Consider the following 20464-nt stretch of genomic DNA (forward strand, 5'->3'; position numbering starts at 1 on the left):
GAAGGGAAGATTGAAGGTGGTAAAAGGAGAACACAACAGTGGAGATGATGGGAAGGGAGAGGTCTTAGATGAGCCAGTTTAGGGAGATCCTAAGTTTTCCAAAGAGGCCAATTGAAAATTCCAGATTATCTTTGGTAAAATCACGCCAACAAGGAGAGAAGCGGACAGCTCCATAGTAGTAGCCTTCAGAGAAGGAGAATCAGAAGACTGAGAATTTCCCCTGGAGAAGGGAGGAACCGCAGTAATGGCAGCAAAGAAAGAAAACCCAAACGAGATCTCTACAGAGAAAGACTACTCTAAGTACCAAAGAACTGAAGCTCAACCGAATGAGATCTCATTGAGAATTTTCCATGGTCTAAGCCAATGGTAGCTTTCACACAAATAAGCCTGGGACTCTAACCCAGCCTCAAGAGTATACCCAGAATCCTAAGAATCACAATGTGTCCTTACCATGCTTCCAAAGATTATCATCTTTGGAAGCACTGGATTCTGAGTTGGACTGATCAATGGATCCCCAGTCAATCAGTCAGGAGTGTGGATAGTTCACAAGATCAGCTTTTCAGAGGTTAATGTCATCTAGTTCATTGTTTGGAGTGAGATAATTCAAGTTCAGATAGTTACTCCCTTAGATAGACGTGTACTAGCTCATGTTAAATTGAAGAATATATCTGATTTAGTTTACTTTTATTTTTGAAGGACTAGTGTTGGGAAGGTGAGGCACAGGGAAGAGGACACTGACCTCTTAGCCTAATAATCCTCTAATCCTCTTTCTTAGGAAATAAAAAAGTTTCAGTGTTTTCTATTAGGTATGAAAATATTTCTATGGAATGTGTATTGAAAAACAGTGGGTGAAAGCTATTTGACAAAAAGACAATATTCTCATTCACTGTGCAGCTAGACAGAGGTTTTTTGAAAATTTAAAACTCCTCTGAGCTTAGGTTGGTTCTGGGTGAGAATATAATTCTGGCTCTGGTAAAATCTTGAAGATTGTTGAGGTTTGTGGGTACCATATTTGAGTGAAATTAGGCATCAACTTTTCTCTTCGAACACTGGGCAATCAGAATTCTTCCTCTTACTTTCCACCCCCTCTACTCAACTCCAAAATCCATCGCTGAGTTGAAGTAGCATGATAATGGGGAGAGAAACAAAAGACCCAAGTTCGAATCCCAGCTCGGACACTTATTGGCTTTATGACATTGTTTAACTCACTTACCCTTCTTAACCTGACTTTCCTGTTCATTAAAAAATGAAAAACACGAGCCAATTTGCCTGGAACACTATTGGATTAAGGTAACACTGAGGTGGGAACACATTTTCCTAAGGCAATAGAAAACAGTGAATGGGAACTCTCCTTTTGTAGCTGGAATCTTGACAAGAGCCCTTAAAAAGAAAAATCAGGCTTGCAAAATACCCCCTCTTTCAAAAGAAATCAGCAAGTTGCTACCAGAAAACCACTCCAAAAAAGACTGCAGATAGTCATGAGAGTTTCATCATTCACCAAACTGAATTGCCTATATAAGGAGAAGAATATAAACTTGAAAGGAGTTTCTTGAATTGAGAATTTCTGGAATGGAGAATTCAAGTAAGACTAACAATTTATTGGCCAGGAAGAAGCAGGTGTGGCTTTTACTGTTCTCTTCCTTATGAGGGAGGGGAGGAGGTCAAACCTCCCTGCCAAGGCAAGGAGGAGGGCTCCGAGCAGACCTCTGTTACAGTGGTATTCAGACGATTCTGCTTATAAACCTCTAAAAATAGTGTAGAAAACTGAGCATCTGCTAGGACGTTTTAAAGTTGACATCCATTTCCTCCCTTGGCATATTGTAAATATTGACACTTAAAAAGTGTTACATTACTCTTTTGAGTGGATCCAGTGGAATCCAAATACCATAGCAATATGATATCTACCATCACCCACTTTAAAAAAAAATACACAGGGGCTTCCCTGGTGGCGCAGTGGTTGAGAGTCCGCCTGCCGATGCAGGGGACACGGGTTCGTGCCCCGGTCCAGGAAGATCCCACATGCTGCGGAGCGGCTGGGCCCGTGAGCCATGGCCGCTGAGCCTGCGCGTCCGGAGCCTGTGCTCCGCAACGGGAGAGGCCACAGCAGTGAGAGGCCCGCGTACCGCAAAAAAAAAAAAATACACAAAACAAGGTCATCATTAATAATTAGAAGTTTCCTATCAGTCCTCTTTCTTCTTTAAATCATATTTCCAGTCCACTTCCCCAAAGAGTTGTATCCTAATGTAATACATATTTATGCTATGAAGTCTTTGATTAACCATTCTGTCATACTTCTGTATGACAAATACACCCATGTGGTTTTAAATTCAGTTTTTAAAACAATATTCTGTGACTATAAGCTTCTCAGTATTTTTTAAAATCCTTTAGATTGAGTTATAGCTACAGTCATTAAGAATAAAGATACCTAGTAATAACCAAATTGCCTAAATATATGTAGCTTGATAAATAATTATTACACATACCCAGTAGATTTTTGGAAATTAATCTATGAATGAGATGGCTGAGTAAGTGTATGATGGTACCTTGATTAAAGGAGGATTTCAGTCATTAATATTTTGAATTCTGTTTCGATTTGGTGTAAATGTGTCTTAGGTGGAATACACTATTGAGATACATCAGTTTGTAAAGTTGGAGGACGATCATTAACTAAAAAGTAGGAATGATAATTGGAATGATGTATGTACCATAAGAACAAACCCAGACAAATCCCTTGTAGAAGCTGAGAATCTGGAAACGGCTTCCACGAGCACCATCTATGCTCATATATCCCTAGGACAGTCTTTGTATCCCTCCAGGGGCACACCCCAGTTTGAAGATTGCCCCTGTAGGAGAGGTTGACATTCTGTGAGAAGGGGAGAAGGGCAACATAGACCCTGGCTGGACACTTGTTAAACTGTCAAAACACCACCAAGTTTATCTTTTTTTTTTCTTCCACCAAGTTTATCAGTCCATGGCCTTCTATAACTTCATCTACATTGTGAAAACAAATTTCTCAACTAGATTGAATCCTAAGACAGAGCCCTTTATCCCATCAGTAGAAACCTCCCTCTATTTTGTCATCAATTCAACCGTCACTTTCCTTTGGCAATTGTTCAGTTAGTTACCAAACTCTAATTGCTTTATTTCGTACCCAGTTCATATTGCCCCATTTCGTCCAAAAATGGTCATTTGGAGATTTTATCAAATATATTGCTGAAATGCACATGAACTTTATTTTCCTGTATCCCTGATCAGCCTCTCTAAGGAAAGGAAAACATGAAACTAAGCTAATGAAATTTTCATTCAGCTAACTAACCATTTATTAACTACAGTACCCTCCTATGTTAAGATGGCCCTCATTCTCAATTTGCTTAGAGATGAGTTGGTATATAAGTATACCTCAGCGTACTAAATGCAATCAGTGCAGAAGCATTTACAATGCAGTGTGGTGGGTACACTTACAGGATGTTGTGACAGCCCAGAAGAATGATACCTAACCCAGTGGGGGTATTATTTAGAGCACAGCTACGAAGTGTGGTTCCCTAGACCAGCAGCAGCATCACCTAGAAGCTTATTAGAAACGTAAATCCTTGGGCCTCTCCATACACCTCTTGAATCAAAATAGATGTGAGTGAAGATCAAGAAACTGTTTTAACAAGCCCTCCAAAAGATGCTTTCACTTGCTAAAGTTTGGGAAGCTCTGGTCCCAAGACAGGCTCCTGGAGGATGTAATGTCTGAACTGGATCTTTAAAAGATGAGTAGGAATTGATAAAGTGAAATGTGTGTGAGGGAAAGGAAAAGCGTTCCAGAGAGAAGAGGCAGTAAGAACCAAGATATGAAGTGATTAATGGCACGAAGTATGGGAAGAAAAATAAATACAACGATGTTGTAAGCCCAGTTTGGGTGAGGCTTGTATGCCACTGAGGAACTTAGACATGATCTTCGAGAGATGTGGGAGCTATTAAAGAGAGGTGACTGGCAAACTCAAATTTGAGGAGTGTCAGACCAAAAAAGGAAGAGCAGTCAGGAGATGATTGAGGTAGTTGAGGAGCAACATGGTCCTGGATGAGGACTTTGGTAGTAGGAATGAAGAGGAGGAGATAATTTAAAGAACTGTATTTCAGGGGGCTTCCCTGGTGGCGCAGTGGTTGAGAATCCGCCTGCCGATGCAGGGGACACGGGTTCGTACCCCGGTCTGGGAAGATCCCACATGCCGTGGAGCGGCTAGGCCCGTGAGCCATGGCCGCTGAGCCTGCGCGCGTCCAGAGCCTGTGCTCTGCAACGGGAGAGGCCACAACAGTGAGAGGCCCGCGTACAGCAAAAAAAAAAAAAAAAAAAAAGAACTGTATTTCAAATTATTGCTGGTGACCCATTGCTAAGTCATGAAATCAACGTAATAAATAAGGTAGTGTGTGGCCCAATAGAATATAATCACATTGTCGTATTGTATTTATTGCATGTGGTATGGGTATTTTGTAAAACTTATTTTTGTTTACATATTTCATTTTTGTTTCTAATTTTGAGAGAATCTGCATGGTCCTTTTATACAAAATGACTTAGTACTCTGTCAGTAAGTTCATACTGGGTTATTTATTATAAGGTTGAAAATGAATTCATCCTTCAAGACAAATTTTAAAAGAGTAAATCATTTTCTTTATTGAAAAAATAATACTTTCTTGTGGTACAAAATTCAAGTCCTCCCTTGAATCTCCATCTTTCATCCACTCAGTTTCTCTCCCCATAGGTGCCAAGGTTATCAGTTTCTTCAATAGCACTCCAAGGATAGGACATGAGTGTGTGTTTATGTATATATTCTTTCCTTCTCCTGTCTTCTTTAAAAAAGAAAGACACACGCACAAAGAAAACCAAACAATTGGTAGGATACTATAAACACTGTTTCTGAATAGTGTTTTTTCCCACTTAATGATATATACTGACAATTACTGTCCATATTAGCACTTTAAGAATGTTCTCATTTTTGCAGTTGAATACTATTGTATTCTAAGGATGTACCACAACTCATTTGACCAACGTTCCAATTAATGAACATTTAGTTGGTTTTCAAGTTTTGCTCCTGCAACAATATGAAAGTGTATAACTTTATGCTCATGTCATCTCTCACATTGCTAGTATCCCCATAGGTTAAGTTCCTAGCAGTAAAATGACTAGGTCAAAATGGCATTTGTTATTTTAGTAAATATGGCCAAATTGCTCTTCATAGAGCACTCCCATCAGTAATATGAAGGAGTTTTTTCCCAGACACCTTTGACAACTCATTGTCATCAACCTTTTTGATCTTTGCTAAGCAAGAAAAAATGACATCTCATTGTCATTTTAATTGGCATTCTTTTGCGTGAGGATGAACTTTTTTCAGAATCACAAAATGTTTCAGTCATTTGTAATTTCCTTTTCTGTGCACTGTTTGTTACATTCATTTCCAATTTTTTCCCCTATAGGTTATTGGTCTTTTTCTTATTAATACAAATACAGTTTACAACTTGAAGTTTAAAAAAAAAAATGTTTTTTTAACAAGGATTTTAATGAATTTTCCTTATGACAAATAGATTCTAGTCTGGAGGTTGTAACCTGAAAGTATTAAAACAAACCTTTGAATTGCATAGGAATGGGTCTTTGCCCTTTTTGGCAAACAATCCTGTACAGAATCTCAATGTGATGACAAATGATAGAGTAAGTACAGATTTAATTTTCTCAAAAAATTTGGAACCGGTGTGTAAATATTTGCCTTCTCTGTGTATCAGTCTAGCTATACGTAATGGCTATGACAGGGTTTGTCTTTTTAAAGCACTTGTGTCAACTGTCTCCCATTCTTTCAAAATATTTCATTAACTGAAGAAGGCTTGTAGGTTCTTCCTGCGTTGCATTTTCTAACCAAATCTTAAATAACTAGTTAGAAGCTTAAAATTTTATTCCCACACCTTATTTTTCCTTTAGAAAATAAAAACTGCACTTTTCCACTCTTCCAGACCACCCATCGTGGTTTGCTGTTTGACTTGCCGGTCTCATTAGTGTCCTGAGATGTAATTTATCTAGATCAAGAGAGTCAATTCTGAGCAGCTGGGGACTTTCTAATCTCTTTATCCATCTTGGGCACCAGTTCCCTCTCATAGCTGTTTGTTTTATTCTTTGCAGTCAGAATATCATCCCTCTTTACATACAGAAACAAACCCAATAGGAATTAAAGGGTTCCCACTTCTATTTTCCATTCACTAATATTATACCATCTTCTCCAAAAGGAGACCTATCCTTTCCTTGATCATTCTATTGGTCAAATATACCTTTAAAAGCCATTTAGTCACCCTCAACCATTTTTATACTTTGTTAAAATCATGCTTTTATTGCACTACAGTTTTAATTTTTTACTTACCAGTCTTCCATTCTCCGTTAAGAGCAAGTTTACATAATGATACATTGGAGTAGGTTATGTGAGAACATTTGAAACAGTGTTAGCATTAGTTTTTTAATTTCCCTCAAAAGAAAGCTCTGCCCTGCACGCAGATACCATCCCTTTCTCAGTATGTGTGAAGGAGAAATATGGGACCACTTCTAACAGTTTTCAAGCAACTTCTGTTTAAGTGAATGAATGAACCACCTGGTTTACCAACTGTATTGCCCAAGGGATGGGTTTGATTGGCAGACAGAATGCAGGGTGGAAACAATGGATGTTAAATGAGGAAGGTTTTGAACTTGCAAGTTACCACCTTTGGTGGCAGTGAGTGTTTGTAGAAAATAACAGGCTGGATTTTCAGATACTTTCAGAAATGCTGTGCACTTGCCTTTTGCAGTACTCAAAAAGTACCATTTTTCTGATCATGGCTTAAAAAAAAAATACAACCGCCTTTCTTGCTTCTCTGTCTCAAAAGAGCTATATCGGACTTTCCTGGTGGCACAGAGGTTAAGAATCCTCCTGCCAATGCAGGGGACACGGATTCGAGCCCTGGTCCGGGAAGATCCCACATGCCACGGAGCAACTAAGCCCGTGCGCCACAACTATTGAGCCTATGCTCTAGAGCCCACGAGCCACAACTGCCGAGCCCATGTGCTGCAACTACAGAAGCCCACGTGCCTAGAGCCCGTGTTCTGCAACAAGAGAAGCCACCGCAATGAGAAGCCCATGCACTGCAACGAAGAGTAGCCCCGGCTCACTGCCACTAGAGAAAGCCCACGCGCCACAACAAAGACCCAATGCGGCCAAAAATAAACAAATATTTTTTTTAAAAAAGCTATATCCATGAAGCTGTTTATTCATAAAGCTGTATCACTGAAAGGTAAATGTTATATCCATAAGTATAGAAATGAATTAAAATTCCAGGCTTAACACTTACCCAGTCCCAATTCTAGTATACACCAGGTAGAGCCATGCTTCTCAAACCCTAATGTAGGCGGAATAACCTGAGAATCTTTGTCACATGCAGTTCCTTGGTGATACTGATGCCACTGGTCTGGGAACTACACTTTGAGAAACATCGTGATGGATTCTTAAGTAGGCCAATAGTCATAAATATAATAAACATGCAGGAGGAGACGTATAGATATGTCTTGGGGGTCAGATACTGACTCACACAGATGCAACGTCTTTATTTATTCCTCACTGACCTGCATAAGCTTCCCCCATGTTGGGTAGTGAGAAAAAAGGATCTCACTCTGAAACAAATTTACCAGTCTCTTTATATGTGTTGGTATTACTTGGGTAACTCGCCAGTCTTTCAGATTCCTTTAACCTTCTGCTCCTAAGATGGCACGTGGATCGGCAGGTGAGAGAAAATTACATGGCATACATGACCTACAGGCCTCAGTGCCGGTCTCTGTACTCTCCTTGACCCTCTCGTCTCTGTTCCAGTGCCCCTTGTGTGCCTGGTGAGTGTGTCTGCCCTACTGCCTTCATGGCTGGGAACTTGTATTTTCATCAGGAAATGCCATGCTCTGCTTATCTAACTCTATTGGTTGCTAAAGGAATCCTTAAATCTGTGAGTTACCACAGAAGAATACTTAAAATTCTAAATATGTAATTATGATACCTCTAAAAGTAAGTATGACTATTGTTATGGGTAAGGATGACTGCCAAGAAGTTACAACAACGTAAGGCCACTCGTACTTTTCTGAGGGGAGAGGGTGTGGACTTGGTGTTTACAGATAGAATATTGTATCAGGTGCTGTGGGGGAAGACAAAAGCGAGAGAAGCTATGGCCATAATCTTTGTGAGTTTATTTTAAAAGGGGAGGAAAAAGGCAAATGCACAGAAAAATCGTTTAACACTAACGACACTTTAAGAAATACTTATTTTAAGTAAAGCTGTTTTACTGTTCATTTGCTATCTCATAAACTTATACCAATTTAAACTTCCACTCATATTTAAGAGTTTAAAAAACTACTGAAATGACTGATGGACATTAATTTAAAGATAAATACCTCTAATGAAATTCTATAGCATTCTAAAAATAGTGCTTTAAGGAATGCCATGGCAGTATTTCCTCTGGAATATACAGTTCTGTATCCTGAGATTTCACTTATTATATTAATTTCTGTGTCATTGAGAATAGGTGTAAATTATAAATCTAATTAACAAATACAATTCTAGGTTGTATATTAAAAGTACTCCTTTCATCTAAGAGACAAAATTAGCTGATGTTACTACATTCTTTAGTCAGTTATACATGACTTAGCAATTACCTTCGTATTCCAAATACTTCCAAATTACCACCTATCTTCTGTTCTCCTTTTCATGTATTTCTCTCATTCTTCCTGGCTATCCTTCAGAAAGTAGCATTAGTATAACCAGGCGTATTCATTTACGTGTTGGAAAAGAAATATGTGTATATATTATGTATGGAGTTACACATATTATGGAGGATACCAAATACTTCAATATATATCTGATATACATATTTTGAAAAAGAAACACCTTAGTTGTAAATTAACTACTTAAATTATCACCCAGTGTAAATGCATTTCATTTGCTCTGTAATTTCGAAACAATATACATTAGAAACTGAGAGTTTGCATGCCCAATACTTCTGATGCCACAACTTCCGATTTCTGAATACTTCATTGCCTCCTCTGGAAATAATGAATATTTAGCAATTACTCATCATAAGAAGGCACAATGTGTATAGTTAATAAAAGCAGCCATAATTATTTAACTTGGACTATTTTAATAATAGTTTTAAGATTAAAAAACTCAAGATGCATTTATAATAATAACTGATTTTATAACATGCTAGTCATTCCAATGAAATTGATTTTCTTGAAATTAATAATTCTCTCAAGCGTTCAAAAGGCAAAATATGGAAGCACTCACAAGAAAGTATAGGATATAACTAAAATTCTACTTATTGACCCATGAAATTACAAAGCCATGTGTGCATACTTTTAATTTTCAGGACTTTCTGAGAGAACTTTTGTGAATAGCAGGTAGAGAAAATATGGATAGATAAGCATCTCTGTCTTTTACATTATTTGTAGTAGATGATAAGAAATATAAAATTAATAATTCATGGTAACATTGATTATAATATATCGTCTAGTATTAGCATAGTAATAGGTATTAGTGATTTACATAATTAGAGAGATAACACAAATACAAAATTAGGCACACATACATATACATTCCTATGCTTCACTCAAAACTAGACGAATGTCATCTGAGATTATATCATGCATATGACATTATAGCTGAAGTCAGATTTATTAGAGACAGCATTATTCTTTTATTGTCTTTAATATCTTCAATGAGTCAGTTATGAATAGAAACATTAAGTTTAACTTATGACTATGTTAAATAGAATTTTGGACACCATATAAAGTAAGAACAATGATTTAAAGTGCCTTTAGGATAGAGAAGTAATCTGTTAAAAAGTATTTCTTATTTGAATAGGAACAAAACAATAGGGTTATGAGATTCCATATGAGTAATCATTAGGTTGTTTCCAATTTTTCGCTAACGTGAACAGTGCTGAAAGAACATTCTTTGTAGGTCTCCTCATAAACCATGTGACAATACCTAGAAGTAGAACTGCTGGCTCATCAGAATATTCATATCTTTATTATATATCATAAATTGCTTTCCACAGCAACAGGAAATGGCACGAATGTATTACATTAATTTGCATATCGGTGGTTGCACAGTTTTTCATGCTTCTTGGCCATTCAGATTTTTCTATCCATGAGTTGGCTCTTCACATTCTTGGCCCCATTTTCTGTTAGATTGTTTGGTTTCTCTTACAGATGATATGAGTTCTCTGTATATTCTGTATTCTAGCAGTTATATGAGTCTAACATACAGGTCCATAGTTCCTTACCCAAAACCTTATCATTGACTTTACAGGAGACCAATGAAATATGCTCACCTTGCTGGAATGGTAGAAATCATAGAAAGTTGCAAGACTATAAAAACTAAGTACGGCAGAGTAATTGAAGACCTAGGACCCCAGATGAAAGCTAACGTGTTGTGTGAACCAAAGAAGGGGCTTTAGTCCATCACGTGTTATTTTCCTTCTTTTCAGAAACCTTCATGTTTGCTTTGTTTTCTATACATGTTTAAGGAAAAGCTGTTTAGAAGAGAAATCTCGGATGTTTTTGTTGCTGTTTTTTTTAAATACAAGCTTAATTCAGCAACTCATTTGATTCTTTGAGTTTACAAGTTATTGAAGAATTTAGAAAGAGTTGTTTTATATAATGACTATAATTTTGGTACAACACTTAACAGTAAAAACAAAGCATCTTTAATATTTTTTGAAGTGTATGTCAGTCATGAAGTCAGAATTGAATTGCTCTTTGCTTTCAATGAAAATTTTCCTAACTGCTGTTTTATATTTTAAAAAGAAACTTCTAGTGTTTAATAATACTTACTTTTTTAAGGACTATGTCCATTTACCATATGGATGATAATTTAGGGTTGTGCCATATCAGTTAGAAATAATGCAAATACCATTAGCCAAGGTGAATGTACAAAGAAAGGACAAGATGATGCAGAGATCTGGAAAAATTACTTTGTTATATATGTCTCTCCATTCTGAAGAATCCGCTGTGTTCCTTAATCCCTGTGGGTTATTTAAAGCAATGTTTTGAGGAACAATTCAGCTGGAAGGGAAACATGCGATTATGGTTAGAGTTCATCAGAACCACATTCAAATGTGGTTTAAGAGTCATAGTGTGCATAGTAGTGCATCTGAAAAAAAATACGTAAACATCTGGCGTTGCAAACAGTGCTCCATATAAGAAAAAGGAAAAAGGAAAGAAAGGTGTTCATATGAAATCATACTATTTCATGTATACTGGAAATGTAGACCATGAGTAGATAGACATTCTTTCATTTGTTCATTCACACATTCAGTAATTCAGTGGTTCTCAATTAGTGGTGATTTATTCTCCAGGGGAATTCGTCAACGTCTGAAGATATTCTTGGTTGGCACATCCGGGGAAGGAGGAAGTGCCACTGGCATCTTGTGAACAGTGACCAAGTGTGCTGTAAAATATCCCACAATACACCGGGCAGCTGCCTGCAACAAATAACTACCCAGACCAAAATGTCAGTAGTGCTGAGGTTGAGAAACCCTGATTTAAACTAAAATTACACATTAATCAAAACTACTTTATTCTGGTTCTAAACCCTGTGATTCATCAAATAAAATCTTGTATATTTGTACCATACTTAATATAACCTATAGTATAGTAAATAAGTATTCAGGATATGCATCAGACAGACCAGGGTTCAAATCTCACATCCACTATTTGTTAGCTTGTGCCTTAAGCGAGTTTCTTAACCTCTCGTGACTGCAGTTTTCTAATCTGAAAAATGATAATAATGTCCGCTGAACGGCTCTGCAGTGCAGATTGAATGAGATTACTTAAAATGATTAATGTTAAGTGCATAGCAGAGTGTTTGTACTTGGTAAGTTCTCAATAAATGGTAACAGTTAGTATTACCTTTGCATATACTAAATCATTTGATCCTGACCTACTATGAATATCCTGGTCACATACCATATTTCATTGTTTATAAGACACCATTGATTAGAATATGCATCGTTATTTTATCTGTCACTAAGGAAAAGGTGCTGCCAAGTAGACTATGGCATCCCATCATTTGTAAAACGTATCCCAATTCAGAGCAGTATATTTGTGGAAATAAAATGTGGGTCTTAGAAATGATTCTTGTCAAGCCCGTCAGTGAGTCTTCTTATGTGCAGCTGAACAAGGCTAGCATTAACCACATGCAGCTTTAAATTCGCTTAGAAGCTACAGGAACAGAAGCACAGCTTCCCAGGAAGGCGGGATCAGGCATCTCTCTTCAGTGGGCTTAGAATACACAGCAGTTTGTACAACATTCACCGAGCCATCCAAGAGCTACTCTCTTTGCAGCACCTGCACGCTCTCAGATGATAGTTCAAGTAAAAAGAAAGCAGACTCACACAGTGGTGCTGGGTCATCCCTGGCCTAGAAGCTTCATGGGTCCCAGGAGCTAACGTCTTATAACACAGACAGAGTTTCCAAGATCCTTGAAAGGTACATGCTCAATTACAAGAGTTACTGCGCTCAGGAGATCCCCAAAACTATCACTTTCCCTTACACATTTGTAGTTCAAATGTAGAACTCCTAAGCCAGGTGTAATTTACCAGTCTTTTTTTTTTTTGCAGAAGCAATGCTGCCTACTAACACATTTGACATTCCAATTTTATCGGGTTTCCAGGGAAAATACAGCTAGAAAGTTCTTTGAAGGTCAAAGTCTGATGCAGAGGGGAAAAAGTTGTTTTTAACCCTGTATCCACAATAATCTCTCTCACTTTCATCCATTTTATAATTAAAGATACTGAAATTAGAGAATTTAAGTAACTTGCCCCAGCTCAGGATTTAATAAGCCTAGAACTCACATGTTCTTATCCGTAGTCTGATTACTTCCAAGAACACTGTAATACATCAAAGCAGGTGTCAGCAAACTATAGTCCAAGGGCCAAATTCAGTCCACTCTGTCTTTTTGTAAATAGTTATTGAAACACAGCCACGCTCACTTGTTTGCATATTGTCTATGGTTGCTTTTACATGATAGTGGCAGACTCCAGGTATGACAGGAACCGTATGACCCACAACGCCTAAAATATTTGTTGAGCCCTCTCTAAAGTATAACTATAAATTGTTTGACTACGTCTATGTGTCTATATAAGGATGTAAAAGGCAAAATGTCACTTGTGTTTTATCTTTAAAAATATAATTTTTCTGTGTACCTGAAGGTTTTTAGAGTCACAAATGCCAATCCTAACCATTTCTCTCGATCAGCCGTTGGCTAACTTTTTCTGCAAAGGGCCAAATAGCAAGGGTTTTAGAATATGTTTTAGGATTTATGGGCCATATGGTCTTTATTGCAATTAGTCAATTCATGCCACGGTTGGAGTTTAGATAACCAGGCTGAAGAGCCCACACTTGTCACCACTAAGGACTCAGGAACATAGTAAAACCTGGAGAGCACCAGTTTCAATGAATGAGACTGCTTCAAGCAGTGTCCTGTGCTATTAAACCAGATCAGAGATTTAGTCCTCATTTAAGAACTGTATGTATAAAGATTTTTGGAGTAAGTACATTGGGTTGCAGCAAGCAAGTACTTCCCTCCAAGCAATGTAGATTTAACAAACCCCCTTGGGAGTCTGCTTATAATTACTGTCTATTCTCTGCATTCTTTCAGTCTAATCTTAACACAGCAGCCAGAATGATGTTAAAAAATAAGTCAGATCATATCACTCCTCTGCTGAAAACCCTCCTGTGCCTCGTAATATCACTCAGAGTAACAGCCCAAGTCCTCACATAATTGCCCTGCAGGACCTACCCTCCCCGATCTCTCTGGCTTGCTTCCCTTGCTCGGTAGACTTCTCTTACCCCGGCTTCCTTATACTTGCATTGATCATGCCAGACACACACCTGCCACAGGGCCTTTGCACTTGCTGTTGCCCTCGCATGGATTGTTCTTCCCTGAAATACTGCTTGATTCACTCCCTCAGTCCCTCCTAATGTTTTCTCAAATGTCACCTTCTCAGTGAGGCTTTTCCCCTGGAGGCACTTTCTCAAATGTCCACCTCCCACATTCCCTTAGCTCACACATACACCTCCTATCCCCACTTGATGCTTTGCTGTGTTTCGTTTTGTTTTCACTTTAGCACTTTTCATCCTTGGATGTGCCATAATTTATATTTTATCGTCCATGGTTCCCATTAGAATGTAAACTTCACAAGAACAGAAAAATTTTGTCTGTTTTATTGACTGTGATATATCCAGTATCAAAATAGTATTTAGAACATAATAGGTGCTCTTATATTCAGTATATGTTTACTGAATGAATTGATTAGTATGCTGGGGAGGGTTGGGTAAGATTTCGTTTGCCAAAGGCATTCTACCGCCAAAAGGACTTTGAAACCCCATCTTTATGAATGGAGGACTTCTACAAGTGGCTTCTGGATATCAGTCTCATTACCTGATGGTCACACCTATGTCCTCTCTTTGGTTGGCCTTGAATATTCCAAGTGTGTACCTTAATAGATTCTATCTTCTTAGCTTCAGAACACTTGCCACTTTAAAAATCAATATGGCATTATATTTTGTATATTTGACCAGATTATTTTTGAAATCCATAAATCTCTAAATCAGAAGAAAACCTCCCTTTGGTGGGCTGCCCTTGATTAGCTCAGAATGGAAAGAGAGAACCTGTCATTCTTTGTCAATCAGCTTGGCACGTACTTGACAGGCTGCAGTTACAGTGAAGGAGAGTCGTGTTGCTGTGGTCTAGCAAACCTAATTGTAGATAAATAAAAGAATAGTCACTCAGCATGAGGGAAAAGAGAAACTCAGCTGCACAATGTTGTGTTTTTCCATCCATCAGCCTTCATTTGTCAGAGTCTGCCTGACAATCTAAGCCAGAGAAGTCAGGCTCTAACACAATATTGATTCCATTTCATTTTTCGTTTCTTGCCACCCTTTTTAGCAAACAGTTTGTATATGGAATGAGAGACAGTGCAGTCAATATATGTGACTAGAGCCCATTTATTTTAAAGGCTTACTTTGTTTTTTCTCCCCAGAAAGCCATATATTTGTTTGCTTTTTTCACTATAACATTGTAATTGTCAGCTCTTGCTGCAGTAACAAATGACCCCCAAATCCCAGTGACTTGCAAGAACAAACATTGATCACTCATCCAGGTGTCTGCAGATCAGTGGCAGCTTTACTCTACGCTATGGGTCAAGTTCAGATTTTCTCATCCTAGGCTGTGGATCTGCTCCAAATGTCTTCTCATTCCAGAACCCAGGCTGAAAGAGCAGCTTCTTTATGATACATTATTCTCTCATGGTGGAAGGCAGGAACTAGAGGTACTAGCAAATCGTGAATTGCCTTTAAAGACCTAGCTCAGAGCTGTCATGCAGTCATGTCTGCCCACAGTCCATTGACCTAAGTGAGGCATGTGGTAAAGCCCAAAGTCAACGGGGAAGAGAGTGTATTCACCCACCCTTTTTATGTTGTGATATATATTTTTATGTATATATACACTTATATATATATACATACATATTGATATATTCTAAGGTTAGCAATAAGTAAAATGATAGAAATATAAATAAATTTAAAATAATAAAGGAAAACAAGGCAAAATGTAGCTCTCTTATATTATCCTTAGCACCAAATTTCTAGTTTAAAAAAAAAGTGTGCAATCAGTTTAATATTGAATTAGAAATACAGTAGTCAATGAATAAATTCTTAGAGAATGTAAGTTACGTTAATTTGCATATGAATTGTTACTTTCATCCTCAAAGGGGTTCAGTCTTTTTTACCACTAACCGTTGCTTCGCTGCTCATCAGACCAACACCACCAGCAATATTAGTAATGCTGTCTAATAAGAAATAAGACTGAAGGTGCTTAGAGAGTTACTCCATTCTGAAAACCTATCAAGGCTGGATTTTTCTAAAGTACACTGCAGTATTCTCCTAGTATCGATGAAGGGTTATTCCTATTACCTATTTAATAAAAATTATATACTTAAAATTATGCATGAGATTTTAGTGAACTGTCAATACTATGTTGGAAAAAAAAACTCTAGTTACATCATAAGGGTCTTAACTCCTGGTGTGCAATCTTATATTACAGGGGATATATTAAGAATAAGGCAGAGGGAAAAACTTAAATGGAAATGTTCTATTATTAGAAGTGAGATTTTTTTGGTTGAAATCCCATGAAGACTTTCTTGTCTGAATGTTCTTTGAAGTTGAACACTTCCTACTTACAAAAAACTGGCCACTATAATTAGCTGTGTTTCCATTTTAGTGGTGACCTCCTTCACCTTATCTTAAATCATATAAAGATGTGAGGCCATTTGTGAGATAAAAGATTTGCTCAAACCAATTCTCTGACCTGGATATCATCAGTTTGGCAATTGTAAACCCACAAAGAGACACCCTTGAAGCTTTTTAAAAGCTATGTAAGAATTTATTTTCCGGTGGGAAGAGGCAGGATTTTCTTTCATTTTTACACTGGAAGGATACTATAGAATGTATTGGAGTTAAAGAAGAGGGAAAAAATTAACATGATAGTAAGAGATGTGGCTGCCAGTTTTAGCACGTGCACACACACACACACACACACACATACACATACACGCTATGCTCAACAAAGGAGGGCTAAAGTGGAGGTTTAGTGATACACACTTCCCGGTAATAATATCAACTCTGCCATTTGCAAGCTACATGGCCTTGGACAATTGACTTAATCTCCCTCAGTTTTAGCATCTGCAAAATTAGATAATACCGTTTCTTTTTTTATAAATTTATTTATTTTTGGCTGTGTTGGGTCTTCATTGCTGTGCGCGGGCTTTCTCTAGTTGCGGCGAGCGGGGTCTACTCTTCGGTGCGGTGCACAGGCTTCTCATTGCAGTGGCTTCTCTTGTTGTGGAGCACGGGCTCTAGGCGCGCGGGCTTCAGTAGTTGTGGCACGTGTGCTCTAGAGCACAGGCTCAGTAGTTGTGGCACACGGGCTTAGTTGCTCCATCCCAGAACAGGGATGGAACCCGTGTCTCCTGCATTGGCAGGTGTATTCTTAACCACTGCGCCACCAGGGAAGTCCCAGATAATACCCTTTTTGTAGGAGTGTAAGTATGAGGAAAAAATGTATGAAACATACAGTGTTTTGACATATGGTAAAGTCTTAGCAACTCTGGTTTGTTAACATTATTATAGTGACATAATCACTCTAGCAGTTGGTTGATGTTTTCAGCACAGCTAATGATTTCAGCTTTTTCTTATCTCTGCATAGTCATGTGATTTGGCTGGGCTTTTTTGTTTGTTTGCTTGCTTTTCAATTTTTCCATGTCAAGTTTTAATTGCATGGAGGGATATCAAAATTTTTAAATTTGTCTCACACATACTTCCATTTTTTTCATGGTGATGATCAGCTTGTCATAGTGTATTTTTTCACACCAACTTAAGAAAACTATACTAAGAGACATTTTAAGGAAATTTAATTGTATTTACTACAGTTGACCCTTCAAGCAATAAAATTCGACCCTCAATAAGTGACCTATCTTTTAACTAATAAATTCACACTACAATTAAATGTAGTGAGGTAAATTGTAGAAATGTATCTTCAAAATGTTCTTTCTAAAGCAGTTTATCAAAGGTGCATATCATTAGATATCTAGTTCTCCAAAAAATTGCGAAGGGAAAGTACCCACAAAGAATTAAGAACTGAACATGATTTCTCTCACCCATTGCTCTATTTCTGTTGGACCGGGTGTAAATCTTATCCAGGTACTTAAACTCTCCATTATTTCATTAAAGGACGAAGAGATGGCAATAGTGTTGATGAAAGGACATGCTACTAGGAAACATTTCTGTAAACGGAACTGATGTGACTTTGTAGTGCTCATTCATCAGAGGGCTAAATCTAGGGCAAATTCAGTGGCCTGAAGAGGAAATATTTTACTTTCTGCAGTTGCAAAACATAGACATTTCACATGGCATGCCACCTTTTCCACAGTCCATCTAATAAGCACCACTTTAGAACTTGGAGCTCTAAGTAATATTGGGGCTGCTCTCATGTCAGCCTTGCTGCTGTTTCTGTTCATTTGCCAGTGAAACTTTCATGAATTAAAATTTGTGTGTTTATTTCCTGAGGGACTTCCTTGTCATATCAAATGCAGTCTGTTAATCCTGGTTATTTGCCAGTGCCTTCTCAATAGTGGCATCGATTCTTTGTGATCTTTGGAACTCTTTATTTGCGATTGAAGACTAGGGGCAGGGAGAGAAAGGTGTTAGTGCTCGTCATCTACTGCATACCTGAAACAGTGGTAAAATTATAGACTATTTGTGCTCATTTTCTGAAGGTATAGAATTTACACTGGGTGTACTTATAAATCATTTTTAAAGGAAGAAGGAATTACCCAGCCCTCACAAAGTACACTCCGATTTTGAACTTGTTACAATTTTGCAATTTTTTTTAAAAAAAATCACATTTAGAACTTTTTATCGTAAAGAGTAAATTGATACTTACAATTCTAGGTTTGTTCCAGAATTATTGTCTCTAAAGGTGATGTGTGTGTGTGTGTGTGTGTGTGTGTGTGTGTGTGTGTGTGTGGCAAACGTACCCATTTAACACGTGGAGTTAGTCTTCATGTTATGGACCCTTTTAACCAAAGTGCCTACCTCCCATTGCTATTTATTGTAAGAACTGAAGAAATAATCCTTCTCAAGAGCATGCGATGAGCACTCACAAGTTACAGGACATCCTACTGTGCCATATAAGATTACGGTAATTTGGGTTCAGAGGACACCCTGCTCAGATGAGCTGAGAGAGGACAGGTACAAACACAGTGGATAAAGGAAACAGTGACATGAAGACACGTATACACAGCAGTGCTGGGAGGCTACAGGGTAGGAGCGGGAGGAAGAGGGATATGTGTTAATCAGGAGTTGCCATCTGGGGAAGATTGCCAGGCCCTGACTGACGCCTGACATTGATTAATCGATACTCCATCCTAGTGTTTAACAAGTGTTACATCCAAAAAGTCTTCTGTAATATTTAACTTCACTTCCTTCAGCTTCAATTTACGCACGTTTCTTTTGTCCTCTCTTCAGGAGAGCAAGACAGCACCCAGTAGCAAAGCACTTTATATTCATATATCTGAAGAGGATGTTTTTTTCTTGTGTTGTGTTTTGTTTCGTTTTTTGGTCATACGGTCATGCTTCAATCTTCTCCAGACTAAGGAAAAACACATTTTTAAAGATAATTTAATCATTCCTCAAAAAGCCTGTTTAATTTGACTGCTTAATAATTAATAAGCCTTGATACTGTGCTTTAAGTGTTTACTTTTTGGAAAGAAAGTTAATAATTTTGACAATGATGTGGAAAGATTTATTTGGTTTCTATTTCAAAATAAAATTTTGGAACCAGAGTCCCGAGAAGAATCCTATTAAAATAAGAGGTTTGTGGAGTACAATGGACATTAGGATTACTGAGATTATTGAAGCTAACAATAGTATTTATCCATATTAATCATATTCATGGATCATACTTCTCATTATTGCATTCTACTTTTTGGAAAAATATAAAGTGTCTCTGTTTCTATATAATAGTATTATGACATAACTCAAGAAGATTCGGGGTAAATTTTTTAAACTTTGGTGTGTTTCACAAAGACCTCCATTTCTTTTTTTTTTTTTTTTTTTTTTTTTTTTAGCGGTTCGCGGGCCTCTCAGTGCTGTGGCCTCTCCCGTTGCGGAGCACAGGCTCCGGACGCGCAGGCTCAGCGGCCACGGCTCATGGACCAGCCGCTCCGCGGCATGTGGGATCCTCCCGGGCCGGGGCACGAACCCGTGTCCCCTGCATCGGCAGGCGGACTCTCAACCACTGCGCCACCAGGGAAGCCCAAAGACCTCCATTTCTTTTCTCTGCACTGAAAACTACTTTGTGCCCCTATGTACTGTACAGAAATTGATCTGCAATACATGTGGAGTCTCCAAGGGTATATTTAAATTTAGTAATTGTATTGCTAACTGTGAAGTTAATCTGCACTGTATGTGCTCTTTTCCCCAGGAAACTGAAGTAGCAGTTCAAGCTAAACAGCCGGATGTGGAAGGGATTTTGTCTAAAGGGCAGCATTTGTACAAGGAAAAACCAGCCACTCAGCCCGTGAAGGTAATGAAGCAACCTCTAGCAATATCCATTACCTCATAATGGGTTATGCTTCCCCTGTTGTACATTTGCCATTGACATGGTCTATTTATTATTGATGAAATAACTTGTAAAGAAATATTGGCCATCCTGCAATAGGAGAGGCAGAGCTATCTTTTTGATCAACATATCCTATTTATGTATTGTGATCTTAAGGCTATTAACGAGTCATTGCATTAAAGGACTCATTTCTGTCCTGGTGCGCTGCCATCAATACAAAAAGTACTCCCACCTTCAAGGTAGATTAA

At 38.0% G+C, this 20464-nt stretch overlaps 1 protein-coding gene across 1 annotated transcript in view; it reads left to right on the forward strand.

Moving 5' to 3' along the window:
- The window catches only part of DMD (dystrophin), a 2243521-nt gene that overhangs the window by 1470080 nt on the left and 752977 nt on the right, over positions 1-20464 (forward strand). Inside the window, exon 49 of the mRNA XM_060293058.2 lies at positions 20079-20180. Within this exon, the coding sequence (XP_060149041.1) occupies positions 20079-20180 (102 nt within the window). The remainder of the gene's footprint in view (positions 1-20078; positions 20181-20464) is intronic.

Source organism: Globicephala melas, chromosome X (assembly GCF_963455315.2).
Source record: "Globicephala melas chromosome X, mGloMel1.2, whole genome shotgun sequence".
Lineage (NCBI taxonomy): Eukaryota > Metazoa > Chordata > Mammalia > Artiodactyla > Delphinidae > Globicephala > Globicephala melas.